The sequence below is a fragment of the Terrapene carolina genome, unplaced genomic scaffold (assembly GCF_002925995.2).
Source record: "Terrapene carolina triunguis isolate 2854851 unplaced genomic scaffold, T_m_triunguis-2.0 Scaffold112, whole genome shotgun sequence".
NCBI classification, from domain to species: Eukaryota; Metazoa; Chordata; order Testudines; family Emydidae; genus Terrapene; species Terrapene triunguis.
In genome coordinates, this window is record NW_020664463.1 from 48,908 (window position 1) to 75,465 (window position 26,558).

At 43.0% G+C, this 26,558-nt stretch overlaps 2 protein-coding genes across 2 annotated transcripts; one reads left to right on the plus strand and one right to left on the minus strand.

The window, feature by feature from the left end:
• Positions 1-1,047: 1,047 nt before the first annotated feature.
• LOC112110234 (aldo-keto reductase family 1 member B1-like) lies at positions 1,048-14,254 on the plus strand. The gene is made up of 10 exons (XM_024205134.2): positions 1,048-1,113; positions 5,054-5,221; positions 5,945-6,061; positions 6,840-6,917; positions 7,645-7,767; positions 9,528-9,634; positions 10,463-10,544; positions 11,020-11,103; positions 13,132-13,214; positions 14,215-14,254. Exons 1-10 carry the CDS (start codon positions 1,048-1,050, stop codon positions 14,252-14,254), a joined length of 948 nt encoding a protein of 315 aa, XP_024060902.1.
• A 5,007-nt stretch (positions 14,255-19,261) lies between these two features.
• LOC112110233 (perilipin-3-like) lies at positions 19,262-25,994 on the minus strand. Its single transcript, XM_024205133.2, has 8 exons — positions 25,826-25,994; positions 25,175-25,251; positions 23,290-23,485; positions 22,359-22,441; positions 21,723-21,972; positions 20,971-21,158; positions 19,707-19,835; positions 19,262-19,612 (listed from the first exon to the last, which is right to left on the minus strand). Exons 1-8 carry the CDS (start codon positions 25,992-25,994, stop codon positions 19,262-19,264), a joined length of 1,443 nt encoding a protein of 480 aa, XP_024060901.2.
• Positions 25,995-26,558: the final 564 nt, after the last annotated feature.

Consider the following 26,558-nt stretch of genomic DNA (forward strand, 5'->3'; position numbering starts at 1 on the left):
CAGGGTAGCTGTTCCATACCCCTAATCATTTTTGTTTCCATTCTTTCTACTTCCCCCCCCCACAATTTTTTTGAGACGGGAAGACAAGAACTGCATGCAGTATTTAAGGTATGGGCATACCATGGATTTATATAGTGGCATTATGATAGTTCCGGTCTTATCTATCCCTTGCCTAATGGTTCCTAAAATTATGTTCTTTGACTGCCACTGCACAGTGAGCAGATGTTTTCAAATAATTATCCACAACGACTCCCAAATCTTTCTTGAGTAGTATGAGCTATTTTAGACCTCGTAATTTTGCATGTAGAGTTGGGATTATGTTTTCCATTGTGCATTACTTTGCATTTATCAACATTGAAATCCATCTGCCATTTTGTTGCCCAGTTACCCACTTTTGTGAGATCCCTTTATAACTCTTCACAGTCAGCTTTGGACTTCACTATCTTGAGTAATTTTGTAGCATTTACAACTTTCCCACATCACTGTTTATCCCTTTCTTCAGATCATTTATGAATATGTTGAACAACAGTGGTCCTACTACTGATTCTTGGGGGACCCTGCTATTTACCTCTCTCCATTGTGAAAACTGACCATTTATTCCTACCCTTTGTTTCCTATTAATCAGTTACTGATCCATGACAAGACTTTCCCTCTTATCCCGTGACAGCTTACTTTGCTTAAGAGACTTTGATGAGGGATCTTGTCAAAGGCTTTCTGCAAGTCAGATACACTATATCCACTGGATCACCTTTGCCCACTTGCTTATTAACATCCTCAAAGAATTCAAATCATACAAGGACACATACAAAGCCTACTGCAGACTTGCAGACTGTAATTCTTCCTCTTTGGAGAACTACAAAGCCCTGTAGAAGGACAAAGCGAAACCTCCACCTTCTGAGGCTTCTCCCCTTCATTCTCCCTTCCTATTCCTATCTGCAGCCAATCACCAGAAAGCAGGTGGAGCAAGAACCTCTTTAAGGCTTTTGCCAGGGTACTGCCCATTCTTTTACAGTGTTCCATTCCAAAGGGGATTAGAACAGACAAGCCATGACAACCTACGTGGAACTGAGCACAAAAGCGAAGATGCCTATCCTGGGACTAGGAACCTGGCAGGTAATGATGAGACCATGAACTACTCCAGTTCTGTACATATGCTTATAGCAAATCTAGTTTGTAACCTGTATGACACTATGAAACTGCTACGGGTCATCAAGCCTATTGCAGCTGTCTCTCCAAGAGAGTGCAACTCCTACCTGGGAGTTTATGGTCTCTTGAAATTCTGCAGGTGTGCCTGTTCAGATACAGCTTTAAGCACTTGTCAAATCTTTTGAGAGTGAATGGGTGGTGTTTATGTGGAGATTTGCCTTTTGATGTAAGGGCCAATGTCCCTGAAAACTGTTTAATGTGATATTTTCTTATACTCAATGCTCATCTGTTACTTAAATTCATTCTATCATGTACGGTAATTAAAAATCAAAGTGGATTTACAAATGGAACTTTGTACTAACTACTTGGATGTTGCTTTATTTATAAAGCACCATAGTTATGCACAGGGCCCCTCAGCAAGGGCGGACTGGCTAAACAGGGCCGACGAGAGGGAGGGAAGCCAGGGAAGCCGGGCCCCAGCCCCCTTCCAGACTGCTGGGCCCCAGTAATTTGTACCGGCTTCCCTTCCCCCCCCCGGTTATGCATGGTACTTTCCAAATAAATAGATAGTGCAAGTTCCTGGCCTGAGGATCTCACATTGCTGATTTGGGGTGCGGGAGAAGGTTTTTAGAGCCTATTTAAATTAATTTCCAAGAAGTAGGCAAAATGGACAAGTCTCCCCAAAATCTGCAACATTAAAAGATGAAAGGTGTTCAGCCACATGTTTTATTAAAGCTCTGTAAAAGGTTACATTCGTTCTATATTTCCTCTTCAGGCACTGCTGAGTCTCAATGTATTTGTGTGTCAATAGGGTTTACTTATGTTTATACTTTCCAGTTGTCATCCTCTATGTGGGTCTAATCACCAAAGGTGCTTAGTGCCTTCAGCTCCCATTGACTCCAGTGCTAATTGTGCATGCCCAGTACTTCTCAGGATGAGGCCCCTGAAATCATGTTACAATCCCATGCTTGCAATATGAGTTATCAGTGATGATTTGTGAAATCTTTGAATGAACCTGATAAGTGCGTCAGGCTGACAGGAAAGATTTTGGGATGTAAGAAGCCCCTGGCACCTGCAAAAAACCAATCTAGATGCAATAAAAATTCAATGTTTATTTCCACAAAAAATCACTAGGGTTATTTTGTCAAGACTATTCAGTATTAATGTTCCCAGAGCAACCTCAACTGTATCTGCATTACAACAGGATCTTTCTTTACACAGTCACACTGTACTCAAATTAAAATGCTATTCAGTAAATACAATGGAATATAATACAAGGGATTATTTTCTGAATCTCTCATATTGCAGAGTTGTGTAACCATGGAACAAATTGCCAAACCTGTCTCTCTCCCTGCGCCACCAGCCAACACAATGGGAAAGATCACATGTGTTTTGTTTCTTCACAAAAAGCTTTGTCTTCCACACAGAGCTTTCACATGACACTTTAGTACAGCGGCTCCTAGATACTGTACAGCATATCGTATAGCAGTGGTTCTCAAACTTTCATGCTGGTGACCCCTTTCACATAGCAAGCCTCTGAGTGTGACTCCCCCCTTATAAATTAAACACTAATATATTTAACACCATTATAAATGCTGGAGGCAAAGCAGGGTTTGGGGTGGAGGTTGACAGCTCATGTCCCCCATGTAATAACTTCACAACCCCCTGAGGAATCCCAGCCTCCAGTTTGAGAATCCCATTGCATAGCGACTGACTGGGACAGGAGCACTCACCTCCTGACTGCCTCCTGTCAGTTGGGTGTGGCGCTTCAGTCTCTTTTTCCTGCTGCTCCTGGCACTCTCTGTAGATTGCCGACCTTGCTAGGCTTCAGTGGCTCAGCTCTCTGGCCAAGTACCACAGTCAAATGGATGAACTCCCTCCAGAGTAGCAGAGTTCAACACTGTTAACTCTCACCAGAGTCTTCAGCCATGTCTCCAGGCCCTTTTTAATCCAGCCCTTCACTAGGGCTTAGGCCACTTTGCCACTGGTAGCACCTGGGCCCACCCACTACTCCAGGTCCAAACCCAAGCTCCCTATAAACAGCAGCCACATATCCCGCCTCCTTTAATTCCTTCAATTAATTCCCTGGGCCTCTTCCCAGCTGGTCTCTTTACTGCCATCCATCACCTTAGGGCTAGAGCTCACAGGTCCTCTCACCCCCAGATTTGGCAAATACAGCCCATCAAGCTCCCTTGGGCCAGAGTTCCCTCTGGCCTCAGCCATGAACTGACCTATTCAGCCACTGCAGCTCCTTTTATCTGAGACTGCTGGGCTTTGATTGGCTGCTTCTAGGCAGCCTCTCTAGGCAGCTCTGGGGGACCCACCTTTGCTGCTTCTTCCTGGAGTGGGGTGATGGTAGAATTGAGGGGCCTCCAGCAGGGAGCCACAAAGAGACTGGTACATCCTGGAATGCTGCCACTTTTACATACGCCAGCTAGCTTTCCCACGCTGCTGAAGGAACTGCAGTTATTGAATCTTATACAAGAAATGAGATGAATTCAGACCGCAAGAGTCATACAAAAAGTAGACATTCACCAGAAGGGATAACCAGTTCCTGCTTGTTTTTTACCCCAGACAAGAAGCCAGGTAGAGGTGTTTTTTTAGAGTAATAGAATTTAAGGCCAGAAGGTACCACCAGATCTTCTAGTCTGACCTCCTGTATGTCAAAGGCCACCAACATCACCCAGCACCCCAACCAAGCAGCCTTTGATCAGCAGGACTCAGAACTATGTGCTTAAAAAAAAGTGATCAGTGATTATATTGTTTATCTTATAATGCATTAAATGTAGGAATGTGTAGTTCTGCTTTTGCTGCAAGTTCTTACTTGAGATGCCTCTCCTCTTTCCACTTGACTTGGTATAAGGTTGTCTAACAAATTTTCAGTGTTCTTTTCCAGCCAAGAAAGTTATGTGGTTCATATTGATAATGAATCCTAAACTATGTGCCTTATCCAGAGAGTGGCACTTTCTATAATGTTTTGCACAGTATCAACATATGCCTCCTGTCCCATCTCCTCAATAGCAGGCTTGTTTATGTCCAGGAGTCAAGAGGATTTCCAGTGATTTTGTCTTTCCTCGTGTTTCCCAATACCCCACCTTAAACTTGGTTTCTCCTCTTTTTCTCTCTTGGCAAATTATAACTTAATTCCAGGTGTTGATTACAAGTAACTCAACATTGATTCCTATGGTCAGTTTAGCAGAGCTCTTCAAAGGTTATCCTGTCAATTTCTCACTCTCAGAATGACTGTGGCTGCAAAGGAAATGTTAAGCAGGTGAATGAAGGTTTCCAACAGGGATGTGGAGAATCCCCTGGAGGGCACTCCTAATGAGACAGTTCATGGCCAGTAACTTTCAGCCAGGGAGGACTGGAGAATTCTTGTATCACGTTTTCCTTCCTCCGTGCTCTCAATCTGATGTCTCCAGGAACATGTACTTACATTGTAGGGAAGTTTCCATGTACAGATCTTGGAGTCTGTTATTGTGTTTTCAAAGCAAATGTTGAGCAATATGATTACCATATCTTACTTTGACTCCCATTCCTTGAGATTTGCCCCTTTCTTGCCCACCCTCTTGATCTACATGATTGGCCATCTGGGCAGATTTCACCCTAAATAGATGCATATGGCATAGTACAGTCTTGTATCTATCTTGTCCTACCTGTCTATGGTATTACTTGGGTGCCTATTACCATAGTCTGTGAGTGCCAGTCACAGGTGGCTTAAGACTCAAGGTTGTCACTGGTTGTTTTGTTCCATAAACCAGAGTGAAAATGGGAATCAAACCAGGATCAGTCAAATACTACTGGATTAATACTACCTGATTTTAGGAGAGGATGAACCATTATCACACTGGAAAGCTGGAAATATTTTTCAGATATTTAAATTTCTGGCTTTCTCTTTTCATTTCAGTCCCCAATTGGGAAAGTGAGAGAGGCCGTGAAGTTTGCCATTGATGTTGGATACCGCCAGTTTGACTGTGCCTATGTGTACCAGAATGAAAATGAAATAGGGGATGCGATCCAAGAGAAAATTGAGGAGGGGGTTGTGACACGGGAGGACCTCTTTGTCGTCAGTAAGGTACAGCTTTGATTTACCTGAGTCTAAGTATGGGGTCAGGTTGATGGCTGGCAGGAAAAGAGACAAAGATCACATAATGCAAAGGGCAGGCTCCATGGAGTAAAGTTAGTCAGGAAATTAACCCCTTAATACTGTATCCACTTTATTAATTTTGTTTTCTTTATTCCAGTAGTCAAGTAAAGGGGATGGAGGGAAGAAAAAAAGAAACTCTTAAAAATCCATGGCTGATTAGAATGCACTTTTCTGTGTACTCCTCTTTTGCCAGCAATAGAGCTGGAACTCAGCCTCTGCTTTCAGTGACTCTGAGGAAGAAAGCATGGCTACAGTATTCTTGCTCATTCCTGCTGCAGGATTGAATTTATTAACTCTTGTATGTTAGGTTTTCTCCCCGGCAGCAACAAGGGTAAGAAAAATAAATAGTTTTCTACCTACTGGAAAACTTGTGAGTGGGTCTTCACCAATCTTGCATTATTTTCTTTAATTGCTGTCTTAACTGGTGACATTTTACTATATCTTAATCTGGCAGAATCCTAATTTAGTCAAGAGTACTGCCAGTAACAAAATTAACTGCAAGAAAATACCCATCAACTCCACCTCCCCTGTAGATGAAAGGCATAATATTCCCAGACCGGCCTCTGGTAGGTGTGACATGCCCCTGTCCTGCTGGGGATATTTCATACTGTCATTTGAAGTCAACTGTCATGCTTAGTTTTCTCTCTCTAGCTGTGGTGCACATTTCATGAGAAATCCCTGGTGAAGGCAGCATGCCAGAATACGCTTGCTGCACTGAAATTGGATTATCTGGACCTCTACCTGATGCACTGGCCCATGGGATTCAAGGTACTGTGACTTTAACTCCTCTAAGCCTTTCTGTCAGAGTCCTAGGGAGGCAATTTCCTCTTCTTAGCAGTCATGCCATAGTTATCTTCTAACCAGGCAAGGAAGACTAGACTTTCTTCAGAGTGTATTGGTGCCACTCCCAGTATCCTCTGGAAAGTAGTGCCGCCCTTGACTGGTAAGGCAGTACCTATCTTGCAAGGTCATTCTTATGGTATGTCTATGCTGCAGCTGTGCCGCTGTGGCACTGTAATGTAGTCTTTTTGTCATTCTTATTTTCTTTCTTTTTTGCTTCTACAGCATTTCCAGCCCTTCTGGATTAGAGGGTAATTGATCCAAATCAAATGCAGGTCTCTTGGCTCATAATATCTAGTCATTTGGCTGTCTACAATATTCTACAATATTTCTGTCTGATGGTGTCTATGTGCTGAATTCTTATCTATCTCTGTCTTTACTGGGAAGATAGCTAAGTCCTAAGCTCCCTACTGCAGGGACTGTTCTGTCAACCTCCATAGAGCTCCTACAAACTGACAGAAGCACTGATAAGCTTCTGTCCTTCCTCTGCTTGAGTTGCAAGTCACACTGATTGGCATGGTGCCAGTCTGCTCATAAACTAATTACTTTAATAAGGGTTATTCTTTTTTCCTTCTTTTTGCCCCCAAAAACTCAAGTCAGGACACCCTGTATAAATCCATCTTCACTCACTTGCAAATTAAAAAAAAAACAACAATAGATAATTTGGCATGGAGGATATCTTTAAACTATCTGTCTTACAATGCAGGCCGGAGAAGAACTGTTTCCCGCAGATGAGAATGGTATGATCATTCCAAATGACACAGATTTTCTGGACACATGGGAGGTGGGTTCACTGATCAATTGAGATTCCCTTTGTTTCTGTCAGAAATGCTATTGGATGAGGGTGGCAACAGGAACTGTGTATGCTCAACAGTGCTACGCCAAGCCTTCAGGAGAGAGGAGAATGAGATAGTTGTCACCAGATTTAGAAGGAATACTTGGGAATCTTGTCCTTTTCTCCATTCTGTCAGAGAAATGGGGAAATGAATGAAGTCTTATTGATGACTTACAGGAATAAAAAGGAAACTGCAGACTGATACTAATGATAACAAGCACAAAAAGAAAACTGTTCTTAAAAGAGAATGAGATGTCTCTGCCTCCTAAGAGGAGGATGTAGTGGGCTATTTTTTGTGTATCACCTTTCTCAGCTAGACTCTGGGACCTGAAAAACATGATGTATTTGGCAGGTCCAACTACCTGGTTTATCATTTGGTTTTGTGAAAGAAAATAGGCAAGTTAACAATAAGACCACCAATACTTTGTGCCATGTTTGTCTACATGGGGAAACTGACTTGCATAACTTTTCTGGGATAACTCTGAAAGAAAAGTGACATTATTCCAGAATTATTACTCTGCTTTGTAAGCAGACTAATTATTCTGGAATAAAATTACTTTTATTCTGGAATAGTTTGTTCACAGGGGGAGTTATTCGAGAATAGCTATGCCAGTCAATTTCCCTATATAGATAAGCCCTTAGTTATATAGAATGTCTGATTCTCTTGTATCCTTAGGCTATGGAAGAGCTGGTGGATGCAGGACTGGCAAAATCCATTGGAATCTCCAACTTTAACTGTGAACAGATAAAAAGGCTCTTGAACAAACCTGATTTAAAATACAAACCAGTGAATAACCAGGTAGACTGCTTACAGACTCATTAGTGTTGGCAGAACACCTGTCTGAAGGATGCTGCAGGTAGATGATGTGACTTGCATGTGTGTCTGTGTATGTTTGGGAAGGGTGTAATTGGTGAATGGACCAGTTAATTAGTTTTTCTATGATACATATAACTAGAGTTATATAACTTGAAATTTCCATCCCGTGGGAAATTCAGACATTTAACATTTTTTTTGTTCTAAGTTGAAATTTCAAAATTGCTCACAGAATAAAATTTCTGAAAAAAAATTAGTTTCAGGTGAGTTGAGACTGTTTCTATTTTGATGTTTTATGTATTTTTAATTTTGTTTTTATTTAATATTTTCTATTATAAATTGGTAATTGTTTTTTAAAATTGATATTCTAATTGCTAAGTAGTATTCTAATTGTTAATTTGCTTGGTAATTGGTATTCTAATTGGTTTGGTAACTGGTACTCTTTGCTATTCTAACTGATCATTTGTAATTGTTATTCTAATTGGTAACTGATCTGGTAATTGGTTTAATATAAAAATAAAAAATATAAACATGTAAAATAAACATTTTTGAAACAAAAAACCATTCTGAAACAAAAAATTGAAATGTTCCATGGTGATAAGGTCAAAATGGAAACCGAACATTTCAACCTTATTAAAAATAAAGACCACACGATTAGTGACCACCTATGAAAAGCTGGTTTAGTTGCCCACAATCACAGTCACTCTGTGGCATATTACCGAATGGAAGCAAGCTTAGCACAAGGTTGTGCTTAATCAACAATGAGATCACAAGAAACTAAAAGTACAACCCAATCCAGTTCATTCAAGTCAGTTCTTTAACTACTCCTTGCAGAAGGAGTGCCTTTAGATAATTTAAAGGACAGTAGAACCGCAAAGATATGAACACCAGAGTTATGGACTTACCAGTCAACTGGCCACCCTGTGAAACCAGAAGTCATCAATTAGGTAGCAGCAGAGCCAAAAAAAATAACACCCCAAAGACCAGCAAATACTGTACTGCCTCGGGGCTTTAGCCCTGGGGCTCATGGCTTCAGCTGGGGACTTCTGACCCTCGGGGGCACTGGGGCTCAGGGCTTTCGACTGGGGGGAGCACTGGGGCTTGGGGCTTCAGCCCTGTGACTCCGTTCCCAGCTTCAGCCCTGGTCATCGGGGCTCTAGCTACGAGGGGAGTGTCAGTTTCAGCCCCAGTGTTTCCCCCCGATAGCTAAAGCCCCGATGCCTGGCAACTCCCATGAGGCTGAAGCTGGGAATGGAGCTGCGGGTCTGAAGCCCTGATGCCCCCCGCGAGGCTGAAGCCAGGAACAGAGAGGCAGGACTGAAGCTTCAAGCCCCAATGCTCCCCCCAGATTTAAAGCCCTGAGCCCCAATGTTTCCAGAAGGCAGAAGCCCTGAGCCCCCTGCCAAGAGCCTTGGCGGCCCCTAGGGTCAGATGCCCTGACCCCCCTCCCCACCCTGCGGCTGGAGCCCCAACTCCCTCGTGACTGAAGTCTGTAATGTTTTGTTCAGAGTTATGGACCATTTCAGAGTTATGACCAGCCTCCATTCCTGAGGTGTCTGTAACTCTAAGGTTCAACTATATATTGACTAGTTCCAAAAGAAGCTATCTTCTGGAGGTTACTGGGGATGTATTCTATGGAGAAGCTTGTGCTATTATATATCCTTCAGTAAATCACCGCAGTGTCTGTACTCTGAAGAACAGTAGTACAGTCCGCCTTTGCATAAACTTAGTGTTCATGCTTGTAGATTGAGAGCCACCCATACCTTCCTCAGGAAGAGCTGGTTAAGTATTGCCAGTCCCAAGGGATCGCTGTCACTGCATACTGTCCCCTTGGAGCTCCCAACTGGCCTTGGTAAGAATGTTTTCTATATCTTGTTTTATTTTTAGGTGTGTGAGTTCAATAAACTAATATTCACATATTACCATAGGTGGATGAAATAAAAAATGAAAAGAATTGATAAATTATTATAGATTACAAAATCTCAGAATTCCTCTTAAATCTGCACAATTACATAGAAACCATTAATCTCTTATTGAATTAATGGATTAATGTGTGGGACTCAGTCTGATTGGATGTATGTATTTTAATAAAAAAACAAGCAATCAATTTGTGAACTGGTGAAGAAAATTCTTAGTTGAATTCTGATCAATTTATTTAACATTCTTTAACAACTTAATGAAAGATTACAAAATCATAATAAAAAACCTGTCATGAAAACATCAGTTTCATGCATTCATTGTAACAAACATATCGTGAGCTTGAGATAGATTGTCTCTGGTTCTAACCTTCAAAACCCTCTAGACTATCTCAGAGACATCCACTCTCCATCCATTTCCTACCAGGGAAACTGTGATCATGAAGGATGATACTCTTGGGAGCCAGAGGGAAGATATTCTCAGTGTTAAATCCTAGACTATAGAACATCTTATTGGAGTATATTGGAACGAGCTATATCTAACTTCTATGCAAAACTCGGCTGTTCCCAGATGCCTACACATGATAAAATAATGTAAAGAATGATATTTACGGGGGAAAGGGGCAGCGTGAGGGGGTGAATTAAAGTATGCCATAAATTCTTTTGTTCCTAAATTACCAATTATCTTATGAACCCTATGATGTTTAGTGGTGGAAAAACACAATTATCTTTTCCATCAAAGTGTCTACTTTTTATTTTTGTAGGCCCAAGTCCGAAGACTTTTTCCTCTTGGATGACCCCAAGATAAAGGAAATTGCAGCCAAGTACAGCAAAACCTCAGCTCAGGTACAGACTTATTATACAGCTTTTTTTTTCCTTTCTAAAATGTCATCCTCTTGTGCTGGCTAACGTCTTTCACAAAGGAATTGCACCCAATTCTGTCCCCTGTTATGTTTCCTTTGTAGTGTGATGCTTTAAATATATTGTTTTTAATCTGATTGCATTACAGAAGGGATAGGGAAAGATTACTGACCAGTAAACTGTGTGAAATTGAGGGCATTAGCTTGAAAGGGGTAGCCACATCATTCATATGCATCACCATTAGTCAACCTCAAATTTTCAGTCAATGGCAGTCACTAGTTGCCATCTTAGTCTCATGAATACTAGTAATAAATGAGTATGTGCAAAAATTAGGTTGGCTCTGCTACATTGCTTCCTCCTGTGGTAACTCTTCGATCTAGGGGGTTTATTCACTATGGAATGTGAAAGGAGGCATGGCATTGTCTTCTGAATTTGCCACATTTCTGATTCGTTGCTGTAGGTTCTGATCCGGTTCCACATCCAAAGAAATGTGAGTGTAATTCCCAAGTCTGTCACTCCACATCGTATTGAGGAGAATTTTAAGGTAATGTTGCAAATAAGATACTTATAGGTCCCATTGCAAGTTTATACAGGAAACCTGCTTTACCTTACCAATATCATAGTTTTCCCTTATACACCTCTACCCCGATATAACACGAATTTGGATATAATGCAGTAAAACAGCACTCCGGGGGGAGGGGGGGGCAGGCTGCATGCTCCGGCAGATCAAAGCAAGCTCGATATAACACGGTTTCACCTATAATGCGGTAAGATTTTTTGGCTCCCAAGGACAGCGTTATATCGGGGTAGAGGTGTACTTAGAACAAGAAATAACTGGGGTCTCTCAGATATGACTATATGATAACATGATAAATGCTGAAGTTTTTTTTTTTAAATGATGACCACTCAGCTTACTTCATCAGAACAACCAGCAAATAAATAAATGTGAAACCCAGGGCCGGCTCCAGGCACAAGCTTCTCAAGCAGGTGCTTGGGGCGGCCGCTCCGGAGAGGGGCGGCAGGTCCAGGTATTCGGCGGCAATTCGGCGGACGGTCCCTCACTTCGCCTGGGAGTGAAGGACCTCCCGCCGAATTGCCGCCGCAGATCGCGCTCGCGGCTTTTTTTAGATCGCAATCGCGGCTTTTGGGGGGGGGGGGGTTTGGCTGCTTGGGGTGGCCAAAACCCTGGAGCCGGCCCTGGTGAAACCAAATCCTCCCTCTGGAAGAGGTGACCTAACAGTTTGATTTAAAATTCTATTAGTGAATTGCCTGTTTACGTATACCACTTTCTTTCAAAATATGGTCTCTCTCTCTCTCCATCATCATGTCAGTTCAATGCTAGCCCATTCCAAAACACCCGAATCCCTTTGTTTGATGTACATGATTTCCCATACTCAGTTGATTCTTCTAGGCTCCAATAACTGTATAACAACTAAGAATTTGGAGACAATTAAAATAGAGTAAATAGAATTCTCATTGACACCATCACCTCTTTGAGGTAACACCCACATATCTGAAGCTAAGTCAGTCACTCATACCTACAACAATTCTTAAGTACTAACACAGGCTACACTGTGGTTACCCCTAATGAAGAGCCAAACCCTGCATACTTATACTAAAGTAAATATCCTACTGAATACATGAGAGATGGCTTGAGTAATGGTTTGGAGGATCAGGCCATGCAAACATATGTTTCCTTCCTCTGAATTATCCCTCATTTGTAAACATTTGAAAGTCTAACTGAACTATCTCTTCCAGCAAAATAAAAAAAAAATTGATCTTGTCAGTGAGTTGAGTGGTTAGTGACATCCTAAATTATAATACAAGAACCCAGCTGGTAGAATCATGCTATATTGTATTGTAGAGTAGTTTTCATAATTCAAGGCCAAAATTTGGAACATGCAGCAGCGGCTCCAGGCACCAGCGCTCCAAGCGCGTGCCTGGGGCGGCAAGCTGCGGGGGGGGGCGCCCTGCCGGTCCCTGCGAGGGCAGCAGTCAGGCAGCCTTCGGCGGCATGCCTGCCGGAGGTCCTCCAGTCCTGCGGCTTCGACGGCAATTCGGCGGTGGGTACGCCGAAGCCGCGGGACTGGAGGACCTCCCGCAGGCAAGCCGCCGAATCTGCGGGACCGGGGACTTCCCACAGGCGCGCCGCCGAAGGCAGCCTGATTGCCGTGCTTGGGGCAGCAGAAAAGCTAGAGCCGCCCCTGGAAACATGGCACCAATAATTAAGCATATAAATTAAGTGACCTGATACAGGTGCTGAGCATTTGCAGAGCCATTACAGGTCCCTTTGACTAAATTAGGAGTTGCAACTGTGAAAATCAGGCCACTTAATTTATAGGCCTGGCTTTAGGTACTCCACATTTGAAATTTTGGTCCACATATTTTATTACCCACTCAGAAATGTGGGCATTCATTGTAACATTTGCTCATGAAGTTGTGTTCCTTCTGTCACCTAAACAACTATAATGCATTCCTCCTCATCTCTGCAGTATCCTGACCTGGAAGCCACTTAAACGTACTTCTTGTACATCTTATTTTGTGTGTTTGTCTCTCTTGCTCTCCTTTTAAGGTGTTTGACTTTGAATTAACTAAAGAGGAGATGGAAACCATCCTCAGCTTTAAGAGGAGATGTAGAATCTGTCCCATAAACATGTGAGTGTCTCTTCTCATCCAGCAGAATGCATGGCAAATCCACATTTATTGTAGAACATTTATATCCTCATTTTTTAAATAGTGAGTAGGAAACTGAACAATGGACCTCTAACAAAATGTCATATGCAAAGCCACTGAAATCCCATGCTAGCATTCACTAGAATACTAGTCAGCTTGTACCCCTTTGCAGAATTGTGATTTATACAGGGTTTATCATGTTAAAATAGCTTTTAATATGTAGATGTCAAGCTATTATGAGCTAAACATGTGTTAGCAAATTAAAATAGACTTACAGCTCCAAAATAGATAGGTTTCAGATTTCTCAATTTTTTGCTACTAATCTGACTAAAATATGTTCAGTGTAAAATTACAATTCAGAAATTAATGTTCTACTAAATTATCTAATCCTTGTAAGTTAGTAAATCTAGAAAAGAGAGGTCATGTATTACCTATACAGAGATTATTAATGTAGTGTCTGTATTGTAGCGTGGTTGGATCCTGACATTTAAGATCTATTCCTAGCTCTGCTATTTATTCTCTTTTCCCAATGTAACAATCTGTGAAGTGACTACTACAGACATACTGTACCTCACAAATGTGTGGCTTAAAATTGCAAAGAAATTTGGTAGCCTCGGTTAAGGTGTGCTAAATAAATGAAAAGTACAGTATATTCCTTCTGACATCAAGATCATAATGTAAAATCTAAACAGTTACAAATCTACAGGGGAAAACTACCTTTTGAATGACAGGAGTTCAAGCCTGCCTATTTAAATGGCAGAATACCCAAATCCTCTATTGATTACAAAAAGCAGAGAGTTAACATGAGTTATCCTGTATAAGTTAGAACAGTGAGGGAGGCTGGATAAACACTTTAAATGTCCACTATAATTAGAGATTATGCACATTTCAAACTCCTCTCTTTAACCTTGAGACTGCATCAATGCTGATCCTTGTAGTGTACACTGTAAGGACTTTAGAATAACTCTCTCTCTTTCTCTAGGTGCACAAATCACAAGGACTATCCTTTCAGAGAAGATTAAACCTGGCATTGTCTTGACATTCTTCAGGGCTTAGAATGATTGGATTCTGCTGATCCGTTAGTCTGGTTAGCTGAACTGATGAGCATGTTCACGGGCACTATACAATTATGGCATCATTTAATCACTAGTGTAAATGTATTACGTACTGCCTGCTGGCAGAGAAGATTCTACAAGAAGCTTGAAGAACAAAGCCTGAAGACAGTCCAATTTGCTGTCCTTACACCTACTATTTCTACTGTAGTCCTTTAGCTGTTTGAGATTTTGTTTTTACAATATAAATGCATGTTTTCACCTTTAGTAAAATTTATTCCACAGGCTGTTAGTAATGAGACAGGTAAACAAGTTTTAATAATCCTTGACCTACAGGCCTGGTGAACAAGTTTCTAGCAATTAAAGTAAACAATATTTTTTGTAGCGGTATTAACAGAATGCTCATGGCATTTGGACTCATTTCTTTGTATAGTAGCAGAATCTAGTCCACTAGCATTAAGACACCTAGTCCATCATTAAAACTTAATTTAATCTCAGAAGATATGTTGACCCCTAAATACATAGGCATAAAACAGCTCATTCAGTTTCAAGAAGCCTTCATGAGATAAGTGGATATAAATTCTTTGTTGCTATAACTTCATTTAATGCAAAGGAGCAGAACAGTTAGACTTTAAGCTGTTTAGGTCAGACTATCTTACTGTGCATTTATACCTAGGGCCCTACCAAATTCACGGCCACGAAAAACATGTCACAGTCCGTGAAATCTGGTCTTTTGCGTGCTTTTACCCTATATTATACAGATTTCATGGGGGAGACCCATGTTTCTCAAATTGTGGGTACTGACTGAAAGAGAGTTGCGCGCGGGGGGGGGGATGGGGCGTCACAAGATTATTTTAGGGGGATTGTGGTATTGCTACCCTTACTTTTGCGCTGCTGCCTACAGAGCTGGGCGGCCGAAGAGTGGCAGCTACTGACTGAGGGCCCAGCTCTGCAGGCAGCAGCCCAGAAGTAAGGGTGGCAATACCATACCATGCCATCCTTACTTCTGTACTGCTGCTGGCAGTGGCTCTGCCTTCAGAGCTGGGCTCCCAGCCAGCAGCTGCTGCTCTTCAGCTGCCCAGCTATGAAGGCAGTGCCACTGCTACCAGCAGCGCAGAAGTAAGGGTAGCAGTACTGCAATCCCTCACCCCCACAACACTCCTTTTTGGGTCAGGACTCCTACAATTACAACACTATGACATTTCAGATTTAAATAGCTGAAATCATGACATTTATTATTTTTTAAATCCTATGACTGAAATTGACCAAAATAGCCCATAAATTTGGTAGGGCCCTAGTTATAGGGCCTCTAATGGAATGAATCTTCCCCCCATGCTCAGATATGGCCTTTAGGTGTTGCTACACTACTACTGCTGAACCCCCAGAAGCTGTGGCTGAAGACAGAATGAGTAGTATTTTAAGATAATACAGCTTCCCATACAATAATGATGCACTTTATACAAAATGTATTATAAGTGCATCTATTGTTAGGGAACATGGGGCTGCTTAAGCTTAAAGAAATAGCCACTGTTGAACTAGTTTACTGCATTTCCTGATGAGCTAGCTGTGTTTGTTTTAATCTTCTCACGTTGTAACCCTCTCCCAGTCAGGCCACTCTCTGATGGAGGAGAGCAGCTGTTTTGAACAGTGAGCTGAATCAGAAACAGACACCAAGCAAGACTAGATAAACAAGGTCTGTGTTTGTTGGGGCGGGGGGAGAAGGTTATGGAAGCTAAACAGGAAACTTCACCTCAAGTATATTCCTTCCCCTTTACGGAGTCCTGTTATTTAGTGCCGCTTGTGCTTTCCTACAGGTCTACAGTAGCCTCCACAACTGGCGAGGTGCTACTATTAACTTGTGTTAGTCAAGGGTCCTTGCTACTGAACTCAAACTGATGATTGAAGTTTGAATGTTGCCCTGGGTCCCCTCACAGTACGGTAAGAAGACAAAGTTGATGAGTGTGTGATTAGAATACAGTAACTCCTCACTTAACGTTGTAGTTATGTTCCTGAAAAATGCAAGTTTATGCAAAATGATGTTAAGTGAATCCAATTTCCCCATAAGAATTAATGTAAATGGGAGAGGGGGGAGAGTGAGGTTCCACAGAATTTTTTTTTGCCAGACAAAAGACATTATATACATATACAGTATATGTTTTAAACAAACAGTTTAATAGTGTACACAGCAATGAATGATTGTGAAGCTTGGTTGAGGTGGTGGAGTAAGAGGGTGGAATATTTCCCAGGGAATGCCTTGCTGCTAAATGATGAACTAGCACTCGGCTGAGCCCTCAAAGGTTAATACGTGGATGTTAACGTAGCCTCACACTCTCCAAGGGAGCATGGACTGAGGCAGGAGGGAGGAAACACAATACATGCAGGGCAGTAGCTGCAAACACTTCACTGCAAAAACTGAACATGATGATGAGCCCACGCTATCCAGCTGGAGCGCACCACTCCCTCCTCCTGACAGCACATGCACAGCTGCTGGGGAGTAGGTGCATGAGTGAGAGAGAGAGAGAGACGTGCATTGCCCCTTTAAGTACGCTGACCCCACTTCAACTTCATTGCCTTTTTAAGCAGAATGGAAGCAACAGCTTTCAGCAAGCTCCCTCCTTTCTGTCCCTGAGCCCTGTCCCCCTTTGTGGAGAGGGGGCATGGAGCAGGGGGACATCCTGATATCAGCACCCCTCTCCCCCACAAGCAGGAAGCTCCCAGTAGCAGCTCCAAGGCAGAGCAGGAGCAGCACAGCAATGGGGGTGGGGGTGACAGCTGAACTGCTGCTGGGCCACATAGCTTACAGGGAATTTAGGGGAGCTGATGGGGAGAGGGGCTGCCAGCCCCCCTTGGCTCTAATTGCCACAAGGAGGGGCTGCTCTTCCAAAGAATCCTGCAAGCAGTGGACAAAGCAGGCAGCTGCCAAATGATGGAGCATTGCACAACTTTAAACGAGCTTGTTCCCTAATAGCAACACAACAAAACAACGTTAACTGGGACAATATTAAGTGAGGAGTTACTGTACAGGACTAGGAGGTAGGCTGCTTGGCTCTAATAGACTGTGTGACCCTCACCAGGTGACTTTCTGCACTACAATTTCCTTATCTGTAAATGGAGAAAAAGAGTGACCTGTGCAGGAGGCTGTTTGTATTTTGTAAGATACTTGTGCAGGTGGTGGTCTACAACTGTGAAGTTATCATCTAATTGCATTTCATCCCATGTGAACAGAAAGCACTGGCCTGAGAGACAAAACAAGCAGAATGGTTATGTTGCGGTAGCACACAACCGCAACATGCCTGGAGATTCTAGGTCCCGTACCCTCTATTGGAAAAATAGAAAGTTTTGAAACATGACATCACAGCTGTAATTAAAAAGTTGCTTCAGTTAGTGCATGGTCTACTATTCATACTGAAGTTCCCAAAAGCAGCAGACCTAATGGGACTCATGCTTTGGGAGATCTATAGATCAGTAGCAGGCAGTACTGAGTAGACAGGAGTAAGAGAACATTAGTTCAAAGATTAAATGGATGCAGGACTCATTACACAACCTAGATGTTTGTGAAAAAGATTATTAACCTGCATGTATACTGTTGTAATTTCACATTTTATGCAAAGTAGTAGAGCCACATATGCTTTGAATTTATTTTAATCCCTGTTTTATGAAACCAGAAGCTCCTGCAGTGCTATATCCAATTTTTGATGTTGAGGCTAAAGGCACCCTCTACTCCTACTCTCCCTCTGGTCTGATACAGACAGAGGGAAATAATGTTTATCTAACCCTCAAAAGACCTTTAGGGCCCTAAGGGCCCAGGGATGAGGATCTTTATTGGTCCCAACTAAACTAAAAAGAATTCTGGGATGCTATGTGGAAACACCACCTTCCTTAAGATCTTGATGAAAGATGTGAGTGAAGGAAGGAAGGACAGGCAGCTGTTGGTATGGTCTCATACCTTTTCTTAATGGTATCAGGTTGCCAAGGGTGGTTGTTGGTTCCCCAGCACTGGAAATTTTTAGAGAGATGCTCATTCACTTACAGCTATTAGACTTCCTGGAATGGATTCCTGTTATGCAGGAGATTAATTATAATTACAGTAGTCCTTTCTAGTGTTTAACTTTTAGCTATTCTTAAGCAATTCAAGAACGAGCTCAGAGACAGGTTTGTATGCAATATATGTTTATTTTACAAGAGACAAAAGTTCTCTACTACAGCAATTTGAGGAGAAGTGACAAGGGAATATGAGTCAGTTACCAAAACAAGTGTAAAGGTAGTCACCAGTACACTAGCCTGTATGGTATGGTTATAGTCATCTGAGTAACAGTATATATTTTCATGCACTAGAAAGGCCATGATTTATGTCAACGACTTGTTCAGCAACCCACATAAGACACCTAGAGCTGAAGGTGTATTTAGTACCATTTCTCCCTGCTTTAAGAAGGAAGTCTCAAGAACTTCTCTAAGTTGGAGAAGTCTACCTCACTGGGGCAAAAACAGCTTTCACCAGAAGTAACCTAGTTCTTAGCCACTACACTTTAAGATTGTGGGGAGTATTCCAGATGTAGGTTGTTGAGTTCCTGGAGTGTAGTATGCAGTTTGTGTATTGTTTTACATTCATATTTCACCCTCACTTTAGAGAGATACTTCTGGTGACATCATTGCTATTTAGAAAGCAAAAAATCATTGTTTTTTTTTCTTAGCTCAGCCACAGGTAGCATGCAGCCCATGCAAGATGTGAGATTGAGTTCTACCCCATGCTATCCAGGGGAGGAAGAACGTTTGAACCAGGAGCTGCAAGCAGCTTCATTTCCTACAAGAAAAAAAACAATTCAATCTAATGTCAGGAGGTGGCTGCAAAAAGGTTTAAGCTTTCAGACCTTATTTGTTAATCACTATAAAAGTGTTAAGGAAAATTTGGTCCTTTACCAGTGAGCTGCAGTAAGTTTGACAGAGCTGATTACAGAAGCTATTTAGTCTTCCCCACCCTCATTCTGATGGTTCCATGGCTTCGTCTGGTATTTTACCAGACAGCATGAAGGGTCCCACTAGCCAGGACAGAGGAGTGTTGTGCACTATGTACTCTAGCAGCTCATCCATGTACCCCTGGGCTTTGGTGACCTGTTTGCGGCTCTGGGTCAGGATTCTGCTGGAGAGGTCTTGGAAGGAGTGGACTGTGGAGAATGAAGCCTGGAGCTCTTTTGTGCTGTGGCGAACCTGCTGCACCTTATCCTGGATGTTGGAGGGGAAGCCTTGGATGCTTGACATTAGGGTCAGGCAGGTTGCCTGCAGCTGCTGGATAATGCTCTGAAACATTGTCAGAGCATGAGACTCCAGTTGCTGAAAGGAAACAAGTTGTTAGTGAGGTAGAAGAAGACTCTTGAGATAGGCAGAAATGCCACAGCCCAAAGCTGGATCCTGGCTAATTAGATACCTCAGGTTGTACCAAGTCTGTGTCCTCACTCCCTCCTGTCTGCCTCTTGCTCCAGTCCAGCCACATTTGGTGGAGCTTCTCTTGGCCATCTTGAAGCTTCTGATCCACTCCTTGCTTCATGTATTCAATCTGGAGGAGCAAGGAGAAAAGGAGTCTTACCACAACACGTAGCACCTTTTATACATCACAAGCATTTTAGAGCATCTACGAGATGCTGGGGCTTCCTCCATGCCAGTGATGACTGGACTATATTTCAGTATGTTTGGCATATATGCCAAAGACATACACAGAGTGCTCCATAGCCAAAAGGAAATTATCTCCCCCCCTCCCCGAGTCACTCACTTGCAACACCTGCTTTCTTCAGAGATCTTCCTTTCAGAGACAGAGTTGGCCAGGTGTTGCTTAGCTTGTGAAGTTTGATGGAACCAAGATATTATGGCAGTTGGAGTTGGCTGCTTGCCTAGACCAGAGATGGGCAAACTATGGCTCGCGGGCCACATCCGGCCCGTGGGACCCTCCTGCCTGGCCCCTGAGCTCCTTGCCTGGGAGGCTAGCCCCCGGCCCCTCTCCTACTGTTCTCCCTCCCCTGCAGCCTCAGCTCACTGTGCCACCAGCGCAATGCTCTGGGCTGCGAGCTCTTGCTGGGCATCGCAGCTGCAGATATGCGGCCTGAGCCGGTGCTCTGTGCTGTGCAGTGGCGTGGCTGGCTCCAGCCAGGTGGCGTGGCTGCCTGTCCTGGTGCTCCAGGCAGCATGGTAAGGGGGCAGGGAGCGGGGGTTGGATAGAGGGCAGGGGAGTTTGGGGTGGGGGTCAGGAGTGGGGATAGGTGTCAGGGTGGTCAGAGGTTCCCAGGGCAGTGAGGGAGAAGGGGTGGTTGGATAGGGCAGGGGTCCCGGGAGCACAGTCAGGAATGAGAGGAAGGGGTTGGATGGGGGCAGTGGTCAGGGGACAGGGAGGAGTGGCTGGGGCAGGGGTCCTGGGGGGGGTCAGATAAGGGGCAGGGGGGCCAGGCCACCCCTGGCTGTTTGGGGAGGCACAGCCTCCCCTAACAGGTTTCTGAAATTGTATGGAGGGCCGGATGTGGCCCTCAGGCCAAGAAGTTTGCCCGCCCTGGCCTAGACCCAAGTTAGAGACTAGCTTAGGAAGCAGCTAGTTCCAGTGGAACATGGGTAGTCAGGGAGAACAGGAGAGCCTAGACACTTTGGTCTCCGTCTGCTCAGCCCAAATCAGCTCCAGAATAGAATGCTGCAGAGAAAGTTCCTACCAGATCAATGGTTTGATGAAGCTGGGAGAGAGTCTCTTGGATACTCTGCCTGGTATTTTTAATCTTGGCTAGAGAATGCTGGTAGGCACGGTGGCGGAGTTTGCTTGACAGGGAGCCTAAGCGCACAAAGTAACTTTGAGGCTGGAGAGGAGCCACTCCATCCTCCTTTATAGATGTTGCAAGTTCAGCTGAAGGAAATAAATGGGGTTTGACACACAAAACAAACCACATATTTCATGCCTTCCTCCCTTTTGCCATACTGCTAGACTACAGCTACTTTCAATATCTTGTTGGATTCATTATGTCAGGAAGTTGCTAGATGTGTCACAAGCAATAGTAACCATAGCTATTCCTATTTGGAAAGTGCCTTTTCAGGCACATTTGATAGCTGCACTAGGAAGAGTTGAAGGGATTTGGACACTAACTCATTCCCCTTCATCACTCCCCACCCCAAGAGCCCAATACATCTCATTGTCTGGATAGATAAGCCTCAGGATACAAGTGACATTCTAACCATCTCCACCTACTTTCCAGTAGCCTGTGAACTGTGCAGCACTGTTCAGCTACCTTTGATGGTACAGGAAAAGCAGATGTCTAAATGAAGGACCAGGTGGGTGAATGCAAGACAGGCTGAGCATAATATTTGGCTCCAGCTTTGCATGTTATAAGGTGAAAAGGGCCTTCTTGAAGATAAAAGAACTAAGACCTCTAATGAAGGCAACCAGCATCTCATGATTCAGATGTGTTCTGACCTAGTTCCTCATCTGTTATGGGGAGATATTGATCTAACAACTCCTCCGATTTCTCCAGCACTGCTTCCACACCACTCGCAGCCATCTGGCCCATTCTTGAACCCATGACTGTGTTCACACTGTGGGTCATAACTGACTTGGTGGACTCCATACTCTCTTGTACAGCTTCTCTGGTCACGTCTACTAAGCTGGAGATTCTGCTGGCAGCTTCCACTTTGGATGGCACCAGCTCCTTGGGGTCTGAAGCAACCTACAGTGGTGACAGCAGAAGACATTTGGTAATTTTTCTTCATTTATTGTTTATACAATTCTCTGCTTGAAATCCAGAGGTCTGCCCCCCCTCCGCCCACCATACCCTTTCCTCAAATTCTACATAGCCTTCCCTAGAGTAGAATCATTATACCACGATCTAGTTGAGCACTATTTACTAGACTTTAGCTATCCTCCTATTTTTGCCTCATTCTAGATAGGCAACAAATCTCTGTCCCTGGGTAGCTCCTTTACATGATTCAGCCACTTTCCTGAACCAGAGTCTGTTCATGAGGCTGCCTCCAGAGCTCTGGACTAGTCCAGTTCTTACCCTACGTGGTTTATGTGGCTACAACCTTCTCTAGAGAAAAGCAGAATAAAGTTTACCTTATCCGCTGTAATTTGAAGGCTTGGCAGCTTCTCTTCCAGTGTGTCCAGTCCCTTAATAGCATATTCATTTGCTGTTGCAACTATAGAGAAAGGCAAGTTTAGTCCCCTACAACTCAGTTTGATCAACTAAAGTGTAAGGTCACTGCTATGATGACAAATTCAGACAGATCTTTTCCAAGGGTAGTCAGCTACTGGAGAAAATGTACGTAGGATTATGATGGAGACGCCATCCCTGGGAATTTAAGTCAAGATTGGATGTTTTTCCTAAGACATATGCTTTAGTTCAGCCTTAGCTATTGGCCTTTATTTCAGGGAAGTCCTGCATTATTTGTGGGGCCTGTGTTATGCAGGTGGTCAGACTAGATGGCCACAGCAGTCCTTTCTAGCAACCAAACCCACCCCTGCATGAACCTTGATATTTAGAGGGACCTGACTTTTAGGTGTCCAGCACTTCTGAAAAATGAGCCCCTTAAATTCTAATGGCCTTTTAGAAATAAGGAATCAGGGGTGACTCCTGGGTGCTCATGCTTAGATTTTTAACAGGTTTCGCACTCAAGAGGATTACTTTATGTGGGTAATCTATGGATTGGGTTAGTCAAGTTGTCTGTGCACCACCAGAGACTGAAGACAGACTTGCAGTCACTGAAGTTATTTGGCAATGACTTCTCTGCCTGTGAGAAACTGACCAAGTCTCAAAATAGGCAGGAACCTTAAAATGAAAAAGGTAGGTGCTCAGCAGGGTAGGATCTCTGGACTGTAGTTATATCAAGGAGTAAGGAACCCCCGCCCCCCAGCATAAGTGCAAGATATAGGCCTTCAAAAAGAAACACGAGACATGGAACTGTGAGCCATTGCACTCTATGTCTGCACTTGGGATGGAGACACTTATGTTCCTTCATAAAACAACCTGCAAGCCCAGCTTACTCACTCTGTGGTTCAAATGAAGTCAGAATTGGCTGTGCCCTGCTGGCTGCAGCCTCACTAATGGTCTTCACTCCTTTCTCTGCCACATCACACAAGGACTTTAGGTAGGGGTGACTCTCCTTGGTGGAGGTGTAGGCAGTCGCAGCCATGTCATAGGCAGAGCTGACCAAGGGCAGACTGGCCACCCGCCTCAAGAGATTCTGCAAGGGAGAGAGAGAGAGAGATTTGTGAAAGAGCCACTGAGAGCATCATACTGGAAAGCCTACAGAGGCAGGAAAGTCAGTTAGCACCTTGCAGGTATTTCATAGTCATGAACCTTTCCTCCCACACTAATTCAAAGGCTTCCAAGTTCTCAGCAGTCTGAAGGGTTACAGAGTCAAATGGTCCTCTAATTACTATGGGATACTGTATTAACTAGCTGAAAGATCCAAGTGTGTGTCTTCCTCTTTAAGGGGAGACCTATTATTGCAACTGAAGAGCTATTAGTTATCTGGAAGGTTTATTCAGATTTATAGATCAGTTCCCAGAGTAGCTTTCAGCTAGGTCAAGCTTGGCATGTTTTAAGAAAGTTTCATTAGTGCTGAAGAAAGCCAGTCGCACTGTCTCCTTCATAGGATGGGAAACAGTCGCCATGAATATTCAGCTCTGGAGTCACTCAACTCCAGACTATGATGGATTGCTAGAACACAAGACCGACCATTGGTTTGATCCAGTATGGCCAAATCTACCCCAGTATATGGTCTTCCAATCATGGCCAATTCCAGATGCTTCAGGAGGGAATCAAGTGATCCATCCCCTGGTGTTCACTCCCGGTTTCTGGCAGTCAGGCTAGAGACACCCAGAGCATGAGGTTGTATCCCCTGGCCATGTTGGCTAATAGCCAGGAATGGACCTCTCCCCATGAACTTATACTTATGGCCTTCACAACATCCCATAGCAATGAGTTCCACAGGTTAGTGTGTGTTGTGTGAAGTAGTTCCTTTTCTTTTAAGCCTGCTGCCTATCAGTTTCACTGGGGGACCCCTGGTTCTTGGGTCATATTTACTCCTTCACAACACTTCCCTATTCACTTTCTCTACACCATTTGTGATTTTATAGACCTCCCCTTAGTAATCTCTTTTCTAAGATGAGCCACCCCAGTCTTTTTAATCTCACCTCATATGGAAGCTGTTCCATATCCCTAATCATTTTGGTGCCCTTCTCTGTACCTTTTTCCAGTTCTAATACATCCTCTTTTGATATGGGGCAACCAGAACTGCGTGTGGAAGTCAAGGTGTGGGTATATTATAGATTTATATAGGGGCATGATGATATTTTTCTGTCTTATTATCTACCCATTTCCTAATGATTCCCAACATAGCTAGCTTTTTAAACTGCTACTGCACATTGGGGATAGTTCTCTGAAAACATCTGCTCAATGACTTCAAGAAGTTTCTTTTGTGAAAACAGCTAATTTAGATCCCATCACTTTGTGTGTGGGATTATGTTTTTTCAATGTACATTAGCTTGCATTTATCAACATTGAATATCATCTGCCATTTTGTTGCCTAGTCACCCACTTTTCTGAAATCCCTTAGTTCTTTTCAGTCAGCTTTGGACTTCACTATTTGCAACTTAATGTAATTGAATGGGACTCTCTTAGTTTCCTACCTGTACTTTGCCAGCTTCCATCCTCCCCTCCTTACTAAGAGATAGAGAAGCCCCATTAATAGATCCTCTCCTAGGGGATGTTTCTGTCCAAATCATGTACTCCTCTGCACCTGATGGCTTTCCCAACCTCCACACTTAGTTTAAAAACACCGCTACAACTTTTTTACATTTAGTAGAATATCTTTTAGACAGTGATAGGGGAGAGTCAGTATATCACCCTCTTAATACCATGTACCTACCTGTTGCTCCTGTTCCTGGTTCTCTAGGGAAGAATCATTTATTTGCTTCTCAGAAGACATAGTGGAGTCAGATACAGCTGAAAGGCAAGAGAGGTGGAGCAGTTACAGGTCAAGAGCACAAACTCATTTGACTAACGTTGCAGCTTAACAACCTTCACATCAATCATAGCTTAAGAACTACAAGTATCTAGTTTTACTAATTTTTACCTCTTAGATATAATTTACAGACTATTTCTCACATATGATGTAGGATTAAGAGAATCTCTGAGTAGTCACATTTGAGAGGAGTTCTATCTCACAAAACTAAAGTCTTGTTCTTACATATCAGGCAGGAAAGAAAAAAAGCCAAAGCTACCAGCTATAGATCACAGTAAAGAAGCCCCAACTTAATGCCTTCTCTCTCCCCTATCAGGAAGGAAGTAGAGAAGGAAAAAACAAACAAAAAAACCACAAACCAGAAATACAAACTGCATCACTCATAAATTTTAAAAAGTAGCATTTTATGCTAATTACTATATACTTGAAACTAATAAATGCATAAAGAAAACAATCAAAGTTTTTATTTACCATCATCTCATCTACAGTAATTATTTACCTGGCCTTATCAGCTGTACTTGATATTCCAGTAAATACTCACATCAACCTACTCACCTTTTATGTACCTGTGGTGATGTCTTTGGGGAGGAAGGTGGTCAGGAGCTGAAGACTGACAGTTCAGCAAACCCGTGAGAAAGAAGTACTCTCTGCTGTGACCAATGAGGCTAGAATGTATGTGGGACAACATACAGGGGTTCTTGGGAAAGTGAATAATCGTACACATATGATTGCAATTGACCCCTTTGGTTAATTTCTTAGTAGTTCAAGATGAACTCTTCTGTGAGCAGTTTGGTCCAGATCTACAGAGGTCTTAAGGCACTTAATACCCATTGCTTTCAATCAAAGTTAGGAGTCTAAATAACTTTAAGGAGCTAGGCCTTACTGCTCTGTGCAAGTGTTTCTTATTAATGTAGAGCAGGCAGTGAGAGAGCCAATCTGCATGGATTCACTTTGGGTAATTTAAAAGCTACAAGTGTATTATTGTGAATTTTTTAAACTTATTTGCTATAGGGTAAGATTATAAGTAGTATAAATGAGAATCAGAAACCTGGGTCCTGAGTAACTTTCCCTTCCCATCATCTTACTGCCTAATGAGCAGCAGGGTTGGGAGAATCTTTGCCCATAACTCATCCTAAAATATAGCTTGCTACCAGAAACCATCTCATGGTATAACTCAGTGGTCTCCAACCTTTTCGTGGCCAGTAGCACATTCATGTTTTCAGAAGAGTGTGGCAGGCGCCAACAATTTTTCAAGGCTTATTTTGTATTAGTACATTAAATAATACGA

Bases quoted from the DNA above. Each gene is read 5' to 3' on its own strand.
- LOC112110233 (XM_024205133.2), bottom strand. From the start codon at position 25,994: ATGTGTACGATTATTCACTTTCCCAAGAACCCCTGTATGTTGTCCCAC. The intron at 22,442-23,289 runs GTGAGTAAGCTG...CTTTCTCTATAG, and splicing joins GACTTCATTTGAACCACAGA to TTGCAACAGCAAATGAATAT. The intron at 19,613-19,706 runs GTATCTAATTAG...GTTTCCTTTCAG, and splicing joins CAGACTTGGTACAACCTGAG to CAACTGGAGTCTCATGCTCT.
- LOC112110234 (XM_024205134.2), top strand. From the start codon at position 1,048: ATGACAACCTACGTGGAACTGAGCACAAAAGCGAAGATGCCTATCCTG. The intron at 6,062-6,839 runs GTACTGTGACTT...CTTACAATGCAG, and splicing joins ACTGGCCCATGGGATTCAAG to GCCGGAGAAGAACTGTTTCC. The intron at 9,635-10,462 runs GTAAGAATGTTT...TTATTTTTGTAG, and splicing joins GGAGCTCCCAACTGGCCTTG to GCCCAAGTCCGAAGACTTTT.